Here is a 21,838-nt window from a genome sequence, read left to right on the forward strand (position 1 = left end):
CCCTAAAATTGCGCAAAACCTAAATATTGCAATAGAAAATGGTAATGGAAACGCCTAAACTTCAAAAAACCTCTCAAACATCACTAAAAGGTTTTTACACTCTCATGAGGTGGTTTTTCAGACGTATCGATATAGACGTATAATCGCAATTTACACGTCACCAGACGTGACGTACGGGGTCACGTGACCAGTTCGCGTCAAGTGAAAATGGTGCGTTATGTTTGGGAGGAATAATTTTTTGCAAGTAATCAAAGAGAAAAATATAACAACCATTCTTGATAGCAAACAAACGTAAACAAACAAAAGCAAACGTAATTCTCGCATGTCTAGATTTTACGAGAATTATGGTTAATGCGCTTCGCACATTTAATGGAATTACCTGCAAATCACAATTGCACTTTGTCGAAATTTTAGAAATATCGCTTTTATTTTGTGAAAAACTGTAATGGAAACGCAGCTAATGTCGTGTTCAAGAAACTACCTCTGAGATGATTTGTGCCCCGTGACATGGTGTAGAATGTTGTAAAATGGTGCACTGTGGTCATTAAGGGATGGACATGGTCAGCAACAAGACTCAAAAGAATGTTCCCTTGGTACATTATTACATCAAAGCCTTTCACCAGTAGCCTGACTTGATACAAGACATTACACTTAATATTGCAGTAGTTATTTGTGACTTACCACATCAGACACTGCTTTTCCAGTCTTCACATGCAAAAATGTGAAGACAAGTGCTCCAGCCAAGCTTTAGTTTTTAAGGTTCGATGTGTTTGTGCATATCTGGATTGCCATCAGTACAACCTGGACCTCCACACTCTGGACAAGTCGCCAGTTTATCGCAGGGCCACGGAGAATGACAAAACCCACAGGCACTCACTCTTCCTCCTACTGGGAATTTAGGATTCCCAATTCACCTCACGTGCATGCTTCTGGACTGAAAGAGGAAGCTGGAGTTCTTTAAGAGAACCCACAAGGAGAATACGAAAACTCCACACAGTTAGGAAGGTCACATTGTTAGTTACGCTTGGAAACCTTTATTTCCTGAACCCTAGAGACGTTTTTTTGTGTTAAAATTCTAGTCATTAATCAGCAAACTGTGAAGAACTCAGACCAGCGTGTTTGACACCAACAACCATGCCGCGCTCAAACTCACTTTAATCCCCTTTATTTCCTCATTCTGATGCTCGCTTTGAACTTCAGCGACCCAACTGAACAACCGCATCTTCATTTTGAAATGCGCTGAGTTCAGATCACGTGATTGGCTGATTAGACCTATGCACTAACGAGCAGCAGAGTGGAGGTTCGTGAAAAAGTGGTGAGTGTTTAAGTCGGTGCAATTTTTTTTTTGTTTGTTTTTTTACCCCTCACTTTTCATTTATTTGAATGAAAAATAACTGTTCTTTTGTTAATAGCATTAGTAGTGCACCAATTCACATTTTCTCTTCACTTCAGTTTTAGATGATAAGTTCTCTTGAGAGTTTTGCACATCAAATAAAAAACAAAGCAAAAAAAAAAAAAGAAAAAGAAAAAAACCACTCCAACTGTGCCAGGGAGAGCAAACAGCTGTTATCACAGGCTGCGTGCGGGTAAACATTAGGAAGTGTCTTTAGCCTTGTTGTCTTTGGATGGCCGTTGATGTTCACATCAATCGCCTTTGACTTCTGTTGCCAATCCATCCTAGCCACACAGTCAAAGTCCACCACCGTCCATCTGCTGAAGTGGCGTCAGAGTTGCGCCGTCCCTTTTAGCGCAAAATATATGCCAGTGTCTTTTAACAGCGATCTGCCATCCTGATGGGAGGAGGCGGTTGGAGAACGCAGCTGCACGTAGCTGGAATACTCATGTGGTGATACACGACGATGATGATGCTAAAACTCCAGCATATCCTTTCAGCTCAGAGGAACTGACTGAGAGTTTCGAGAACCCTGCAGCTACAATGCAGAGCCGCAGTATGTGTCCGCCCCATTTCGAACACTCTTTCCTCTTCACAGGGAAAAAAAAAACACCCCGGAGCTCGAAACATCCAACATCCAATGCTTTTGGTTATAAAGTAGAACTTTACATTTCAATAGTTTTTTTTTTTTCTCCCCGTCGTCAGAGCAACACACTGAACCACAGGAAAACTCTTTTATACAGACTCTTTCAATCAGTGGCCTTTTAGCGTTATTCCTACGCAATGTGCAAGCTTAGGTTTCCTCTTAATGATAAAAGATTACTTGGCCCTCATTGCAATATTTGGCAGCAACTACTTATAGAAAATTACATTAATTATTTTAAATCATATCGGCATCATAGAGCAGAAATGGTTACTTGTTTAAAATGTAGTTATTACAGATATAAAACTTGTCCACAGTTTATACTATATACACTGTACATACTGTTTATACCTTTACATACACTTACTTGTATGTGTACTTGCTAATTTTTAGCTTGGTGTTTTTAATATCTGTATTTATTTAGGCTTACACCGGGACCTGAGTCCGACTTTCGTACCACTAACGTGTAAATGTGAACTGGTATGACAATAAAGCTCCTTGAATCCTTGAGAAAGTGACAAATATTCCAACTGGCCTCGTTCATCCAGTTCACGCAACCCACAGATACCTCAAATATATCGTTGCATTGTCTCTAAATCCATTTCTGACTTTCTAAAAATGCCACGCTCCCTCACGGTTCCTCAGCGGTCAAAGAATGAGGGTGAACTGCTGGAGAAGAGAAATGCACTTTGCGCACAGCCAAGCCTCTCTCAAACGCAGGTAACCAGACAGGAACGCCATGGCCAAGCCCTGACCCCTTCTTTTTTTTTTTAATGGCATTGACGAAAACCGCTTCCAGATTTAGACCTGGGAACAACAATAATCTGTCAAAAGAGTTGGAATTCATTTTGCTCCAAAGGTCAGAAAGCGTTTTTTTTTATTTTTTTTTGTTATCATTATTATTATTTCTCCTCTCTCCTCCCACACACGGCATTTATTAATGGCAATATTTACCTTGACATTTGAGGCTGACATCTTTTTCTCCCCCTCGGTGAAAGAGATAAGGAATGAGAGGAAAGCATGATGAAAGCCTGATTTCTCGGCCGTTCGGGAGGTTTTAAAAATTTGCGAATTCGACCACTTTATTGCGTATTGACGCATCGCTCTGTGAACCAACTTGGACACTGACGTTTATCTTTTGCGCCTTTGTGTAGTGTTGGAAAAAGTCCCATACATCAACAAGACAGATCGATACACTCACTACCTAACTACACTGTATCTATACTCACCGCTTCAGTGTAAACTTGCCCGCTTTATCCAAAGGCAAATTTCAACTTCTCAAGGGCATTTTTTTTTTTTCATTCAACGCAGAAACAATTACAGATAACTGTCAAACTGTCACATTTCTTAGCCACGGCGGTCACTGCACTCGGTGAATGAAGTTTCATATTTTAGTCAGAAGATCAATTAAAAAAAAAAAAAAACGAACAAAAAAACAAAACAATACAGAATAGTTGAGGCTGCCTGTGAAAAGCGCAAAGGTAGCAAGCGCTCTGCACCACCACCAGCCTAATCCACCAAACCCACAAATCCACCATCAGCATGGTCCACAGTTATATCCCATTCCACTTCATCGCCCGTCTTATGTCCGATTTCCTGAAATGTCCGTCCGACCCCTTAACTTCTTCTGGTGTACAATAAGAACTGGATACCAGACTGGCAATATGGCAGTGCGGCAATTCTTCTCCAGTGGCCACTCGAGGTACTGCAGCCAAAACCCCATCTGGTCCAAAAAGCATATTTCCCAGAGACCGCAATACAAAAATGAACACCTGACGAACGGCTGAATCTTGTTACTGCAGATTTTTGAGTCCATTTTTAAAACTTTCAAGAAAAATTATAAAGGCCAGAAAATCACCAGAAATGAATTTTATATTCCCAAATACGTTGCTGCTGTGTCTCTGATTGGCTCATGCATCCTGATGTGTCACAGGAGTTACAGAGGCATGACGGGAAGTGCTACATGCTCTATGGGCCACATGATGTGGAAGCCGAAAAGTTTTTCAGCGTATGCACTGGGAGAGCAACTGCATTGAAATGAATGGGCCGCCATATTGGATCCCAGGGGGCTCGATGCGCAGACCAGGACCATTTCCTGCCTGCACATCAGTATGATGGACGCGGCACTGCATTTGATGCCATCGTCCTAGTGGAAACACCCATCCCACCCCCCGCCAGACCACTTCCTCATCCCTATTTGCATTTTTATAGCACAGCAATATTTAATCCATTAGGTATCCTCGAGGGTCAATTAGCGGAGGGTTAATTAAAGACAAATTCATAATGAGACGCTCCTCCTGCCCCCGTTCTCACACTGCGAGCCTCCCGCTGACCACCGCTGGCTTGGGGAGCTCGGATATAAATAGGTTTCATACTAACGTCTCCTGGAATTGCTGCCCATTCTGGACCTGAGGGCCGAGCGTGAGCGATGGCGAGAGAATCCGGGCTAATTTACACAGATAGCGCTAATCCTCGGCATGCATGGGCAGGGAAAAGTTATACCCAGCGAAATTAAATTACACTTGAACGTGGACTCCTGCAGAGGGGGCGGGATGAGGTGGTGGTGGGGGGGGTTGAGCTGAGCGGGCAGATCGAGTCTAAGCGGCCTTTCAGTTTCCTGTCAGCTCAGGCGTCATCCTCGGGATTGGAAGAATTTCTGACCCATCGCTGGTGCGCTCGCCGCTTAGCCCGCAGCTGTCACGAAAGTCAGATTGGCGGAGGCAAATAAACATGGCCGGCAGCGACAACTTGTACCGTGACAGTCAGTCACTCAGGATTAAGTGCCGCGGCGTGAGTCGTATGGACACAAACACGCGTAGAGCGCTCAAAGTTAATGAGTTGACTGAAGCGGGGATGATATTGGCTAATATTAGGCTCAGGGAATGTATGTATTTTTAACTGCCACTGAATACATGTTTATTTTTCCACTGAACCAAAGTCTCACCAATATGTTCCTGGCCTTGGCTGCAGCCTGCAGAAAATAGATGTTCAGACACTCTCTGTATGTGTCACCAAAACACAAACACTTACAAGTAGGTCAAAGTGAAAATAGCTTTGGTGGAGTTGTGGGGAAACGAGCAAACTTTAGAATTAGGCAACGTTCACTGTCTCACACTGCTAACACAGATGCTATGTTCTAGCTTTTACTGTAGGTTCATTTGCTGCGTTCACGTTGAGTTTACTGGAAAATGGCGGTTTACTTTATCAGTTGCTACATTAGCTGCGTTTCCATTGCAGTTTTCACAAAATAAAAGCAATATTTTATTTTAAATTAAAGTACAATTGCGATTTGCAGGTGTTTCCATCACTTTTCCATCACTCATATCTTTATTATGATTTAAGTTTGTTGAGAATCAGATGAAATGCAGTCCAACCAATATGTCTGCAAACCTGAAACACGCCGGCCTTCATCTTAACTCATTTCATCTCCGCGCATGCAGCCTCTATTTTTCTGCCTTATTTGCCAATGGCAGTTAATGACCTCAATCGAACCATTCATTCATTCATTTTCCATACCCGCTTAGTCCCGAGCTCAGGGTCACGGGGGTCTGCTGGAGCCTATCCCAGCTGTCATAGGGCGAAGGCAGGGGACACCCTGGACAAGTCGCCAGTTCATCGCAGGGCCACATAGAAACAAACAACCATTCACACTCACATGCACACCTACGGACAATTTTAGAGTCTTCAATTGACCTCACATGCATGTTTTTGGAGTGTGGGAGGAAGCCGGAGAACCCGGAGAGAACCCACGCAGACACAGGGAGAACATGCAAACTCCACACAGAAAGGTCCCAGGCCCGGAATCGAACCCACGACCTTCTTGCTGTGAGGCGGCAGCGCTAACCACTGCGCCACCGTGTCGCCCCTCAATCGAACCAAACCTTTTCAAATTACCGTCAAAGTGAAATTTTCCCGTTCGTCTCAATGATCAACATTGGGCCACTGGGCTCACATGCGCTTTCAAAACAGCTCGTTGCATTGGAACAAAATCCATCTCTGTGGAAAAAAAGCAACAACCCTCCCGGCTGACATCCTTGGACTCTCACACCGAGCAGAACCTTCTGCACAGATTACTGCGACAACATTACAGCGTGTTATATTAAGAAACCCCGCAGCTCGGGTTCATTCCATATGCATGTTTGCTCCCGACGGCCAGGCCCAGACGCACTGCATCCTGCATCACTTGGAATCGACTTCGGTGTGAATTTGATTGCTCGTATTCCTTCGCACTGACTCAACTCCGTGGGAGATGCAAACCTGAACTGTTGGCCACTTTTTGCCAGTCCAAAAGGAGGATGACCCCAATTTACGTCGAGAGCGTCTGCCATTAAAAACACGGTGCATCCGGTTGATTTTCATCATAATAAACAATGTGCCGGATTTCATTTTTTCGACGTGCCGTATTTTACTGTGAAATGTCAACGTGACGTATCAGCCTCAACACTGTTCAGTTCGGCTGTCAAATAATAAAGCAGATTTCAATTCGAATCCGAAACTACGGAGAACAAAATGTATGTATACTTTAAATCCCTACAATGACACTGCTTCTGTCTTGTGCATCTATTGCTGCTGCTGTAACAACACAAATCAATAAAATTCTATTCTATTCTATTCTAAGAGGTTGCTTCTGACAGCACCGAGCTGCGACAGGCCCTCCTGAGTGAGAAATTCTTCAGCCCACCAGCGCTGCTGCAATCAATCGCACGCTGATCGTCCCCTCCGCGGCGCAATCGACGGTTTGGAGAGTCCGGTGTCTGTCGAGAGGCCTATATAGGTCGACTCGAGATCAAGCGCGTGGCTTCGGGGCGGCTGTATTCCCGACAACAAAGCCCAGATCAGGCGCGTTTTATTTGCGGGTTTAATAAGCTTTGAAATCACAAGGGGAGAGAAATATCTTCCTCTGCCGCCGCCGCTGCGGCGCCCTGACCAAGTCGAGAGCGTAAGCTCATTCTGACTCAGTACTCAGGCATCTGTTTCCTACTACTGTCGATATTATTTTTTTGTATCATTTTTAAATGGAATATAAGCCGGGTTGTGCATGAAGAGGCTTACATTAGACGCGCGGTGCGAGCAAAAGTGTGAATTCCTGGCTGCGATTACTGCCAGGCTCACGCAAAGAGCCGCGACTCAATATGCTTTTAAACGTGTGACCTCACACAATCATCTTTTCTTTTTTTTCTTTTTTTTTTTCCCACAGTCTGGAAAGAAGTGAGTGGGGAAAACGGAAAGAAAAAAAAAAACTCAACGGAATGAGACATCATTCTCATGCCTTCTGTCGGGGAAGCTCCCCCCTCCCCCCGTCCCCCGCCCATCCCCCACATAGATAGCATTCTGCCGCCGTGCCTCCATTTGGAAGCGTCATCTCTGAGATATGACGGTGACAATGAGTGTCAGACAATATCTACCTGATACACACTGTGCCTGCTACAGGAGTCACTGACAGCTGGGATATTTGTGGCACTGCTGGTGGTGGAGGATGAATACCGAAGTGATGCTGAAGTCTTTGACAAAGCAATCACATCACAGGAACTGTGGGATGACTTTTTTTTTTTTTTTTTTTTCCCCTTCCCCCTCTCGCTTGTGTCTTCTCAGGGCCAATCAGACCTTTGCAGATGAAATCAAAAGTACCGGCGTTTCAAGACAGTTTTATAGAGGAGCAAAGATCAAAAGCCACTGTCACAGGAAGCTAAAAGACTTCCACAAAGTCACACTGGGGAAAAAAAAAAAAAAAGAGGCTGTAAAATAATGCATAGCAGATGATCAAATTGGGTTTGAGCCTCATAAACAAAATTGAATAAAGTATTAAAAGTACTAAAGTACAGTTTAAAAGAAGTTCTCAGTGCCTCTGGGTCCCATCTACGCCGAGGAGGCACTTGATTATTGCAGACATTAGAAATTGAGCCATTCTACTGAACAGTGCTGAGGTCCAGTGAGCAGCTATCACAGGAATAAATCAAGACCTTGCTCCTGACTGTCTTTCTAGTTTTCCACCCAACATCATGTCTTTGTTACAGTGCACAGCATCTCACGCCTGCTCTCAACACCGACATCCAGATCATCCAGATTTCTGTCAGAACGTTTCCAACCATCTGAAACGTCCACACGATTCCAATCAGCTTCCTTTGCAGACATAGTAAATGAGCGGAAAATTACGAGGTCGAGGAACAACTGCTTCAAGCTGCTCCGAGAAACGCGTGAAGACCAGGAGGGAGCAGCTACTATAGGTTGTTAAGCAATGGCTAATTTGAATGGACACAGCCGTGGTGGCATTGCAAAGACACTGGGGCCACATCCACAAAGACATCGCCTGGCTTTCTCCACAGAAAACTGGTGAAAATAGGACCAAAAAAAGCATTCCATCCACAGACCGGACTCAAGGTAAAAAATGGCGGAGAATGAAATGAGGCGCCGGTAGCAACAGAATCTTTTAAATATATTTTAAATGATCATTTTTCACCCTAATGACACCCTTTTAAATGCAAATATACCTCATTGGAAAAAAGAATCTACAAAGACTCAAAGACATACGGCATCAGAGCGACTCCTCTCTGAAGACGATATATATACACACATATATATGCTTATATATGTATATATACATATATATACATATATATGTGAAATATACAACATAATATAAGAGTGATGCACCTTGACAGCCTTCCGACCATGACAGCAGTCACACTCAGATGGAGGCATCGTATTGCCAGGCGCGCACAGGAGAGCAAATATTGAAGCAGAGTTTGACTTTTAGAAATCAGACCACTGCCAATCGTACGAAGGTTCAGGTTGCCGGGTTACGCTCCGTTCTTTGAGCATCTGGCACATTCATTCATTTCATATCCAACTGAAGGTCCTGTTTCAGTTTACTACACAATTTTTACTTTACCCCCCCCCCCGACTACCCATGGCTAAGAATTCAACCTCACGTTACAACGTCGCCAGCTACAGAGTTGTGTCCTGCAGCTAATGGTGAGCCGTTGCAAATCGAATTAGTCCGCTCGAATCGTTCGCCCAATCACCTTCCAAGCTTTCCCTTGGCTTTTGAAACAATTTGCATGAGCTTTGATCAATAATATCCATACGTGTGTTTAGACAAGTCGATGTTCCGTCAGACATGCCAGGTTATTGTCCTTGTCCTTAAACGCGACACTAACAGAATCTCATCTTGTTGCTCACATTTTTCTGAGTGTTAGGCATCGTTTCTCATTTATCTAGTTAATTATATATAGATACATATAAATCCTTTAATTATGTTTGGAGATAGGGGTGAGAGCTAACAAGTTATGCTTCTCACTCCTTTTCGAATACGTCATTTGCTTTCTTTTCTGTGTTTTATTAATTTTGCTTGCTTAAATTTTCTTTCTACATTATTTAATGTTACTTAAGTGTTTAATAGGGGTTACAGAGCCGAAGATAGCATTTGCTTAAACACGCATTTACATCTCCTTGAAGGGCTTTATTTCCTCTGCGTATGTAGGTCACTATTGACGAGCCTTTACAAATATTTAACCTTCTAATGACCTAATTTGGTCGGAAAAGTCATTCTTCCCTTCGGTGCTAATCCCCGCGACTCCCCTGTGCAATCTTGCATCTTGATTCAAGGGGCCCTGTGACACAGGGCCGACCGTGTGGGACGTGGCCGAGGGTCTTGATTATGCGGGCCAGAGCAGAGACGGCGACACGGAGAGGAAGCATGCTGTCAAGGTAAACACCAGCCGTGGGCCACGAGGCGCCTCTGACACCCCCGCGCACCCCCGCCACATCTCCCCGCTGGATCAGACTTCTTTTATCTCGGCAGATTTACTGCTTTGATAGGGCCAATTGCTTTTTGTCCTCCTCCCCGCTAGCCTCTGACTCAACCCCTTATCGAATTCACGCCAAGGTTTTGGCGCCCGTGACAGTGAGCGACTTTGAAAGCGGCGGAATTTTTCCACGACAATAAACAGCCAGCGCTTTAATCAGCCGCCTTTTCTCTCGCGCGGCCGTGAAAGGCGTTTTCGCCACGACACATTGATTGGGATTTTCAAAGCTGTCACAATATGCGTTGGTAATTGAACTTCAACCAGAAGAAGAAGAAGAAAAAAATCAATTGAGCAAGGCGCCGCCTTTTGCTCTTTCTCCCTCCCTTCACGCATGCTAATTTGTCAGAGTCGAAATTCTTCAGGCAGAAACATATTAATTATATTTATGACCTTGTTTATAGAAAATAAATTGAATTGTTTGCGTTGAAAGGCGTGCAGTGCATAAAGAGGAACCGTTTCACCCCCAGTGCAAACAGCCTAGCGCTTTAGAAATGGAGCAGATGCTAACGGCTAACGTGTCTAGTGGCTACCACCGCGGCTAGTCACGGGGAGACGTCCGTAAGTGACTCAGTCAGTTGGAGGACGATCAGCAGGGACGCAACCGCAAGGCCATTTGTTTCACCATGACTCTTCCACAGTGTCAGTCTCTAGACCAGCTGAGGGTCACTGTGATGGTAGTGGTGGTAAGGGTCACGGTAAATCTAATCATCTGCCCAGAGGCAAAAGACAAAAGAGCTGTAAAAACGGAGAAAACTGCATTAAACTGGAAGAAATCAGGTTAGATACAACAAAAAAAAAAACAGGGAAGAAAAAAATAATTTCTAAGATGAGTTACTTAAGAAATCCATGAGGAGCCCAAGATGCATTCAGACAGTAATCAGATCTCTAGCACCACCCCCACTTCAATTTGAAGCTTATTTAATTAGGGCAGGCATTGAGGCTGCCTTTCACCCACATACATCTGAACATGCAAAGGCTGACAAGACACCTACATACATGCAGTTTAATCTCACGAGGATTCAACAAATCCCCGTTTTATTTAAAACATAATTAATATAAAAATAGGGTCCCTGAGCATCCCACCCGCGGGATGCGTTTCCTGACCGACTGTCAAATAGCTGTGCTTCACATACTCCTACATTTATATCAAAACAATTCAGTGTCAGTTTTATGTGCTGCTACAAAGCTAACATTAGTTAGCTAACAAGAAATTCTAACATGCATTCCACACAGGAAACTATTGGAAGGTAAAAAAGGAACCTGGAAACCCGCTTGAAATCTGAATATACTGTAGAATTTTGTCCATCTGTCAATCTCAAATGCAGGTACTCTTAGCTAAACAAAAGGTTTGTGTCCCTGGAATCTGGCATCTCCGTCGCAAATTACATACTTTTCTCCACTGTTGCAACTTCTAAATATTTTTGATATGCAGCAGGTGTGTAAGAAGATGTGTAAATAACCCAAGAATATCTCTGACTTAGAGCAATGGTTCTCAAACTTTCATGCCCCACCTTGGAGGAAGACATTTTTTCAGGGTTCCAGGGTTCCTCATGGGCTATAGGAGCCCCAAATTTGACGTGGCTGGGTCTTGAGGGATCCCGATGAACCTGCAAGTGGTCCCATGTCTCTAGGACAAAGTTGACTTTTGACCCCATAGACTTGCATGGCATTAGAGAAAGAAGACTGGGCTTTTACAAGCTAGTAGTCGTGCTGTGTCAACAAAACACTCGTAATGCATTTGTGGCTAAGATGAATTTGGCACCAAAACTGGAAGTTGTATTTGCCTTCTACTGCCGGTACAGCTAGAATGCTAGATTCTATTTTGCTGTCACAGAAATGCTAATTGAAGAGGGTCAAAATACTGAGGTGAATCAAATTAGCAACTTAAATCTATACACAAATTAAATCAAGGCATCAAATAAAGGAACAAAGAATCTTGGCAAGAAGGCAATGACTTCATCGTTTCATTCTGAAATATCTTCCAAAAATGATTGTGCTTTTAGTGGCCTGCTGCAATTATTTCAGGAAGTGGTTCATGAAAAAAGGTAGACATTTGTGGCATTATTACTTCTGTTCACAGCATGAAGAAAACATGAAATTAGACAGAGACAGGAGGTAAAAATACACAAGGATTTGAAGAAAAGATGAGAAAACCTCAGAAGCTACAGGGGAAACCTTGTGCCTTTACATCTGATATGTTTAAAGGGACCCTTTTTGTCAAGTTCACACGTCTGGCTGAGCCAAGTGAGGTTCGGCGTCTGTTTCCATCGAGGCAGAAGAAGAAGACAGACTGAGCTCGGAAACTTTGATCTATTCTTAACAACTCACACTGGAGGAGACACTTCCTTCCCGCATGAGAGACTGTGAGGCAAAATAGAAACTGAAGCTGCTCAAACTTCTTGAACACTGGAAATATGAACTCTCGTGGCCGTGTGTCTATATGACGGACAGGTGACAGATGAAGTGCAACCTGCTGATCCTCAACTGGGTCGATGATGGAGTCCGACACACTGCACTTATGGTCTGAGAATCCTCGCGCAAAAGACTGTTAAACAGAAAAATCTATCCATCCATCTATCTTTCTATCTTTCTAAAATGTCACCACAACTTTATTTTTGTACATCAACATTGTTTAAGACCCCAAGTGTAGGAGTAGCAGGTATAAAAAAAAAAATGAATGATTGAATGATTGAATGAATGAATGGATGAATGAAGGCTGTTTTTTCCCCAACAAAAACTTCATTTCCTTCAGTGTTCTGTTCAGGATCCAGCCTCAGGCACCTCAGACCGTGCTGACGTTTTCCACGGACGCATATTTTCCGATTCGCTGTGACAAATGATGATCATTTCAACAGACACCGCAATCGCGCACACGCTCTCGCTGGCTGTCGGCCGGCCTCAGACTCTGGCTCGTGCATGGCAGCTGCGAACCAGCGTACCGGTGTTTACGTAGTTCGCCGGCCGCCGTTGACTTTTCATGCAAACGTCACGTAGAGCAGCGGTCCCCGACTGGTGGAGTCTCCATTTTGAAGTTGAGAACCAAATTTATTCCACAAAAGCACAAACGCCGGCCCACTTTCTATCGTGTCTAGTCAACAACTTATCGGAATTATTGAATTGAATCGTGTGCGCTGCAAAAATAAAAGTCCGACATTTTCTCTATGAATATGTGGATTTTAAAAATCCCCGCCCACGAAGCCGCGACCCAAAGGTCGACCCACCAGTTGAGAAAGCCTGATGTAGACAAACAGGAAGCAGTTTATTTTCCCCTTAAAAATTCTTTACATTCCTCTTTTGTGGCACGGCCCATTTATAGCAAAAAACTCCCCCAGCTGGTTCCCATGTCAGCGGATTCTAGATATGGTCTGATCTGCGTTGCTCCGACCCCCAAAAACGTCCCCTTGTGCAAAAAAAAAAAAAAAAAAAAGAACATCTTCTTATCGAAATAATCCAGTGAAGATTTGGCAAACCTTCTCAGTGCCGAACACATGTGAAGTGTCTGAGCCCTGAGGTCTCTCTGCCAGTACAAATACAGATTGTTGTTTTCCTCTTAATTCTTCTTTCTCACAGGCAAAGTCTCTACCGGCATTCTGCCACTGGCCCGTCTGAACCGCAGTGGAGCTGAGGCTGCAGCCTCGGCGGGAGCCGAGGGTTTTCTCGGCGCGGCGGGCGCGGGGCGCATGCAGTCCAGGCGGACGTGATGGAAAGTGACACGGGGCGAAGTGACGGCTGAGATGAAGCCACGGGACGTCGAGGAGAAAGTGAGAGCGGTCGAGGGCGTTTTTAGGAAGAGGGGACGGGTTCGCGTGGGGATGTCTGGCACGGCTTTGCTCTTTTATCGGTGCAATGAGATCTTTTTTTGTCACCGCCCTGAAAATTATGGTCAGAGAATAGAAGGAGGAGGATTTGCGCATAGCGGTGACATTAAAAATATAAGTTTTCTGCAAAAAAAACAATAACAACATTTACAACTTATTGGTTAAGAAAACCAGGTATTTACCTTACACATAAAAAAAAAATATAAAATAAATATTCCAAGGTTAATTTTCAGGAGAGACTATTGCTATTTGCCTTTAATTTAATCCAGCTAGCCAGGTTCTACAGTGTCATTGAGCAATATTTTCATAATAGGAAGGTAGAAATGGTCGTTTTGGGTGAAAGAACATTGATCAATTTAAAATGTAACAACCTAACAAAGTGGTGACCTTGCTGAATTCCATCCACATTCTCTTTGAGGCAAGCAGGTCTGCTGCTGCTGCTGCTGCTGCTGCTGCTGCTGCTGCTGCTGCTGCTGCGGCTGCTGCTGCTGCTGCTGCTGCTGCTGCTGCTGCTGCTGCTGCTGCTGAGCTCCTTGGCTGTTCTCTCCCACTGACAACATCTCCCTTCCTCTTGGCAAGAGGCGGAGAAAGAGTGGCGAAAATCAAAGTGCCATTACAAAAATAAAAAAATAAAAATGCATGCGTGTGATCATCACAGCCACTTGCAACTTGCAATGGACAAGTCTGCCACAATAGTGAGTGACGGCCGCAAGGCAGCCGACACGTACGGCAGCGGAATTTAAGGGCTGCTTGCTTGACTTGTGCTGAAGTAATTGTGTGAAAAGATGAATCATTGACGGAGTAAAGCTAAAAAAAAAAAAGAGAGAAGTTTGACAATCCCCATCGCCTGCTGTGAGCGACAAAACAAAAATACGACGACACTAAAGGCCATCATGGTGCGAGACAAAAAACAAAAAAACTCAGCCCTGTTTTCAGCCTGTAACGGTCCGACTGAAAGAGTCGTTTAAGCGACATACCAGCCGAGACCAGCGGGGCTGAGAGAGGCTCTGAGACCATATGGTTGCTCTTTAACAAGGTAGACGGCTGCAGCAGATGCAGGCAGACAAGCGATCGCTGCTGCTTTCGCTCACAAGAGCAACCGAGCAACAGCCCAGTCTTCACAGGTAACCGAGCAGCTGCTGCCTAATACAGCCACAAATACAAGACAAGCGTCACTGTCATCACGACGCGCCGCCTCGGTTGTGACTGTGACGCCTCGTTTGGTTGAAGGTGAAGCTGCAGGCAAAGTGCCACTTGTCCATAATAGAATAGAACGCCTTTATGAATCCCACACTGGGGAAATTTGCATGATGACAGCAACGATAAAGTGCAAAAGAAGATGAATTATATACATTTAAAAGAAACAAAGAAATAAAATCACAATATTTATAGAGTAAGAGGAACAACAAGGGACTCAGATCTGCTTTTACTCACAGTCACAACAATCACAGAGTTTCTTTTTTGGTTTTCAGTCCCAATCCACTTTCAACACTGCTGTTTTGCAACTTGTCTTCACTCTGAGCAGTTATGCTGCATTCCATTTGCACTTTCCCCGACTCCGCAACCACTTAAAAGCTGCCGCAACGCTGCACACAGGCGTGAGTGGCATCGACATTCACGTCGGTAAACACGGCGTGCCGCGTCGCAGTCTGACAGCAGTCACGTTTAAATTACAGTGTGAGACACTCAAAAAATAAATTTCATGGAGAGAAAAAAAAGAGAAAAGAAACAAGCGTTAAGACCTGCAGTGGGAAAGTAACCGAAAAAGTCCCCGTCTATCTCTGGAAACACAAAGTTAAAAAAAAGAAATTCAGACTTTGTATAAATGGGAAATACTGAATAATTTATTATTTTAATGCAAAAAGGGGGCAATTAGTCAATTGCAGTTATATAAAATAAAAGACAATAAAAAGAAAACGTTGCCAAATGTTGGGACTGAATGTGATTTCCATCCACATGCAGGGACGGCCTGATTGGTATGTTGGCTGACCTCTCAGGCCGCATTGGATCTGGGATGAAGACTGACCCCTGAGGGACGTCTGTCGAGATGAGAGGGGGAAAACCCAACATGCCCAGTATACAAATGGACGACACATCTTATGCACTGGATTACAGCAGGATTGAGGGGGTGAGGATCTAATTCCCTGCAGTCGTGGATACATCTGTATGTCAAGACCTTGATGAATATTTTGAATTAAAAAAAAGAAAAATGCATATTCAAGGTTGCACTAATGCATTGCGAAAATCCAAACTGGGCCAGTAATGTCACAGGCTTCCCAACGAAAGAATATAAAGTTTTTTTCTTACCTCATCAAAGCCACTGTCCTCCTTCTTGAAAGCTGCAAACAGAAGAAAGGAAGAGACAATCAGACTGGCGGCGCTGACGTCTTTTGAAGAGCGAACAAAATAAAATGTCAAAGCGGGGACGGGGATGCAGAGACTCGTCAGGATTTTCCGTTCAGAGCGTGTTCATATTTTGTCTGGGAGAGGAAGAGTTCGCCCGAGTTGGTGAGATAAGGTTCACTTTTTAGATTCACAGGGGGGGGTAGAGCAGCAGCGATGGTGATCACGCTGGGAAAGCAGGAAGTGAAGAGGCGGCTGCTGTCGTTGAGTTTGTTATCGCCGCCAAAAGGAAAAAGAAAATTTTGTTTTTTTTCTCGTGGTGAAATGATAATGCACAATATATACAACATTTACACACATTTTGAACAACATCTGTCATGCATTTTATGCTGGGAATATAAAACATTTCACAGTAACACTGGCTGTATAAAAATTAATGCCTGAAGCAAACAAGGGCTCTCAAGACTCAAACCAAAATATGTTTGGCCAGATTTAAGGCAGATTTTAAACTTGCTTCAAGACAGTTTTCCAGTTGGATGGGAGAGGTGAAGGTTGGAGCTGCTGTAGTGTGATGCTGAAGTGGTGGTCTCCATACTAAGTCCAGAAGTTCTGTTCATTTGATCAATTTGTGGAGTTGAGTACTGTTTCCTTATTCCAAATTGTTATTGTGGTGAGCGCTACCTTTCGTTTCAGGCTACTATAAAACTCTATATCCTCTGTGTAGTCTTCTGTTGATGTGGGCTACTGATGTCTGACCATGAGGGCAGCTGCCCTGATTGGAGGTGCGACGATGCTAGTGGGTGGCCATGCCGATGATGAAGGTGTTTTGCTTAAATATGAATCCTACAGCAGCACTCACAATAAAAGTAAAAGTATTCGTACTTGTACGCAACCTGTGGTCTGCGACAGTACTACACAAAGTGAAGTGAAACGTTACGCAGGACAGGTACTGCAGTACAGGGACCAGTAAAGGTGTAAAGAAAAAAAATGCACATATTGTGTCGTTACATGTGTATGTCAGAGCTTGAGATGCATCCCGGTATGTGGAGCCAAATGTGAACGTCCAGCGTCGGCAGTCTGATGGCCGCTCGGCCGCAGCTGTTTTGAAAAGATGCACATTATGCACATTGACTGCAGGGGAGACGCGACTGTTTATGCAATCAATACTATTCCTTCATTCATTCAAGGAGGAAAACAGTTTGTTTTCCGCAGCTTTGGTTCCAGAGTCACTCATACCATGACTGTTGCTATTAGACAGGCAAATGATGATTTTTCAGTTATTAGCTTGTCATCATGATTATGTCGCCTAATGAGCAAGGCAGTACAGATGGCTCAGTCGATCGCTCCAGGGGATGCTTCGTGAAGAAATTACTTTTTTATGTTGAGGGGGTGGGGGGTGGGGGGGGGGGGGGTTGTTGGGAGGGTGAGGGGAGTGTTTGGAAGTGCTGTCAGCTCAGCCACTGAGCCGTTAAACTGCTGCTTCCTTCTCCTCGGAGGGTCATCACACACGCGCGCACACGCACACACACACACCCCTGAGACATCCCAGACACCCCAGACAGCATCACCGCAGCCACAAATCCACACTCAATACAATGGATTAGACTCCAGGTAGACAATAAAAGCTTGTCCACTGGCTGACACAAATAATTTAAGGTTGACTAGACATGAAAGATGTGGGTTTTTTTAACCACACACACACACACACGCACGTTTATATGGTTTCTGACTGAACATTAAACCTAAAATTTTTAATTTTACAGATTTAACTTGAGGTCATGTGAACATTAGTACGCAAGAGTAACTAATGGACAATAAAGATAACAGTATTTAATGCTCTTGACCACAACAAGGTGTCACGTGTCATGTCAGTATGTGATTATGGGAGCAAAATGTGTTAACAATCATTATGTTGACCAAGGGGACCCGATGAGGCTTAAGGACACGCAAAGACAACAACAAGAATTTCAAACTTCAAAACATTTTCAAATTACAAGAAAACTGATGGTAGTCAATTAAAAAACTAAACGTGACAAAAAATTCTCTCGCATGTATGGGAATGAGACTCCTCCCGTCCTCTCGTCGGCATTCCTTACAACAGAAGTCACTGAAGGAAGAGTTTCCGTTCCCTAGTACAGCCGTAATAAATGGCCCATTTTCACTAACGGGAATGAGAAGTATAGGGGAAAAAATGTCAGCCTGACATCCTTGATGTGCACAGTCCTCCTAATCCTAATCGTACTGTATTTAAGGCCCTAAAGCGCACGACAAAGCGAGAAATCGTCTGGACAGAAATGATGAGCGAAAAATATGAAATACTACAGAGGGGGAAAAAAGAGTCGGGGAAAAGGACTATTTTACCTTCTGCTTTGAAACCCATAACACCTCATTATGGCATCTACGCCTTTTTTTTTTCACGCTTCGTGCCTCATTTGAAAGTAGTCGCCTTTTGATCAGCCGCGAAGGAAACATTAAGAAGCCCAAGCTGTCTCTCATCAGAGGCATTCTGTTGGCGAATTTACATCAGAGATGTGCTGGTGAGACAGGGTATTTTTAGGCCCGGTGCAGTCTGAGCTCCAGGTAAGGTTCCCCGAGCACTGGAACACCTTGATTTCAGCAGTAAGAAGCATCTCGACCAGTTGAAACAAGCCACGTATACTGAGATTTGCAATTTGTGGTGTCGATGGAATTTCTGCTAATTGGATCTACTACTGTATATAATCCAATATAAAATACCCCAAAAATATGAGTGAACTAACGATATACTCCTGTACACCCCAATGCAATGCAGTTTTGTTTTGCCAGAAGAAAAGAGGAAGGGCTTCTGAGGTTCCGCAAAGCTCTGAGAGGCAGGATTTTTGAGCTAGTAGCTTAGCATTTAACAGTCACTTATTTCTAACACCAAGTAGCGTGCAGCTTGCGCACACTGACTATAGATAACAACGGACGGAGTCATCGTGACGTCCCCCCCATTGGTTTGCACATACCAGTTTTGAAGCCATCCTTGGTGCCCTGTTTGTTTTGTAACCTGATGATTTCATTTTTGATGTGTGGTGGGTACCAGAGTGGGGTCAAAACATTGGACTGCGAGTGCAGAATGTGCCCCCACCACCAACACTTCACGACTAAAATGGAGCCCCGCCCGCAACTTTAGTGAAGTTAAGCAATGTTAAGTCAAGCCGAGCTAAGTCTAAAGTTTTGTTATGTAAAGCCTAGTTACGTTGGCTCAAGTCAGGCGATGGCAAGCTGTGTTACGCTGCAATGAGATAACCAACGTTAAGTAGTTAACCTAAGATGAGCCGCTACGTTAAGTTAAGATATGACGGGTTGTGTTGCGTTAAGTACATACTTGATATGGTAAGAAAAGTTATGTTATATTAAGTTCAGTTACGTTTGGCTTTGTTACGTTACGCTACGTTGCGATACGTTACGCTACGTTGCGATACGTTACGCTGCCTCACGTTACGCTGCCTTACGTTACGCTGCCTTACGTTACGCTGCCTTACGTTATTCACCCATTGCCATAATCCTCAGGAGTAGGTACATTCCATTTAGACGTGAACTGCTCAGTTAACTAGATGGAGGTGTCGGTATACGTTTCCCCTCCTTCATCATGCATCTGTGAGCATTAACAGATAAGTGAGGGGACCAAAGGGTTTCTTCATCCTCATTCACAAAAACACGTGAATGCCTTCTTGAATCGTGACAGTATTTCCTGAGAATATTCTCCCCCCTTGCGATGACCTCTTTTTTTATTTCAGGTGCAGCAGTTTTCAGGAATGAATTGGCTACAGGTGCTTTCACCTCCAAATAACACCAATGACATACACTCAAATTCCGGAAATGTCAGGATCAGACTGGTACTCTCTCTAAATAGATCTGCGAAACACATTTGACACAGCATTTGCCTTCATGCTTGTATGGTTAATGCTTTAAGCCCAGAGTGAGGCATTTCCATATGCAGAACGGCACTGTGAAAAACGCAGCATGGCCTTACTCACTCGCACTTTTAATTTCTATATAATGGCCATGTTGCATCTCCACATGAGCTGTGGCGGGTTAATTGCTTTGCTCAAGCACCTTGTCAACAAGCATTAATTGCTGTTCATTTACTTCGCTGCCCAAATTTATTATGCAGGTGCAGTTATCACAGCATCCACAGCAGCATGACCACCAGAATGAATATCGCACAATTCTGTTTTAAGTTGACGACAACTGTTCTCGTTTACATATTAAATTCTACTTTGTTTTCATTGATGTCAAAATAAAACTAAATTATTAATTATTATTATTAACAGTGGATTTTTATGCTCCTAATAACATAATGTTTAGGGTTAAAAAAAACAAACAAACATGGTTTTTGAAAGTATGGAAAGTATGTTGCAGTATGATGCAGCCTACATAAACTAGGAAGAGTATGTACAGTACGTTCACATAAAGAAAAGCAAGAACCAGTGCTAGGCAAAGATGTTTATCAGTACTGGAGTCAAACTATGCAAGAACCTTGAAGGTAAAATGAAGACATGTAATTCCCTTGACATATTTCCAAAGGGCATTCAAAAACCGTGTAACGAATATATACAAAGCAGAAGTGAAATAGATAACAAAGGGTTGTGTTTCCTTCCTTCCTTTTTTTGTCAGTATCCTTTCTGTTCTTTTTCGTGCTACTAGTGAGGGTAAACTGCATATTGCCTTGTCCTATATGCCTGTATTTGAAATAGATTGAGAAGGGTACACAAGATAAACAAAGGCTGAGCTGATTTGTTTCTTATCAACACTTGGAAATCATGGAGTTCCTTCTATTTGTGCTTATAAATGACTACAATGAATAAAAAAAAATCTGATAAAAAATAAAAAGTCTACAATAGTAAAATTGGTGAAAATTAATTTAAAAAAAAAAATGTATGTATGTTGATGATAGCTTGGACTGTCAGAGGTTTTCACAACCAAACAGCAAAAACATTAATTGCATACCCAACCTATTGGTGCCAAATACAATAGTACTAATATATACATACACATATTATCATCATTTCTTTCAATTTTTCAACTCAGTTATACAGCACAAGCTCTTATTGTCGCTTTCAATGAGAAAGTGTTTGCTCCACAACAACGGAGCTTGTCTACGACAAACTGAATCCCACCCTTCAGGAAATGATGCTCTGGAGCTTTAAAGTTAGTTTGAAGCGGCGACCATGTGAAACTCTGTAATTAATTATGTTGCACTGAGCAATAAATGAGAAGGCAATGTGGCCCTGCCCTCAGGGACAGGATGGATTCATTCTGTTAGCGGGACATAAACAATAAAGCAGGCCCTTGGATGTGCTTTGTCAAAGCATCCAGGGAAGATCTGTGTAGTGCCAGAGCAAGGTCGATGCAGAGGTGTTGATCTAGACTGAGGGAAAATCCGGCCAATCAGAGGAGAGAGTCAGCAAAGCAGAAAAGTCAATGCCAATCTTTCCGCTCCTGCAGCATCGACCCAAACTCACTTCTGTTCATTCCTCATTGTTTCTTACGAGCTGCAGCCCACAACTCATCCTCGGCTGCTTTAAAGGCAAATAAACCCTGTGACAATAGCGACACGATGTGCATCATCACAGTGTGTGTATTGGCACGACTGTACAGCCTCAGAGAGCCACAAAAAAAAACAAAAAAACTAGATGAAGTACGACCAGTGACTGCTCGTAAAGATGGACAGAGTCATTGTGACGTCACCTGCTGTTTGGCTAATACCTGTTTTGAAACCTAGATATTGGTCTCATAGACAGATAGAGAATCTTGTGTTTTCTGTTTAGAAGCTGGAAGATTCCAATTTTAGACTTGTGGGTACCGGAGA

At 43.4% G+C, this 21,838-nt stretch overlaps 1 protein-coding gene across 1 annotated transcript in view; it reads right to left on the minus strand.

Moving 5' to 3' along the window:
* cdk14 (cyclin dependent kinase 14) overlaps positions 1-21,838 on the minus strand; it is a 150,931-nt gene that overhangs the window by 126,154 nt on the left and 2,939 nt on the right. Inside the window, exon 2 of the mRNA XM_076041300.1 lies at positions 15,967-15,998. Within this exon, the coding sequence (XP_075897415.1) occupies positions 15,967-15,998 (32 nt within the window). The remainder of the gene's footprint in view (positions 1-15,966; positions 15,999-21,838) is intronic.

The sequence above is a fragment of the Nelusetta ayraudi genome, unplaced genomic scaffold, assembly GCF_046127955.1.
Source record: "Nelusetta ayraudi isolate G7.1 ecotype Tasmania unplaced genomic scaffold, CSIRO-AGI_Nayr_v1 ptg000063l, whole genome shotgun sequence".
NCBI lineage: Eukaryota > Metazoa > Chordata > Actinopteri > Tetraodontiformes > Monacanthidae > Nelusetta > Nelusetta ayraudi.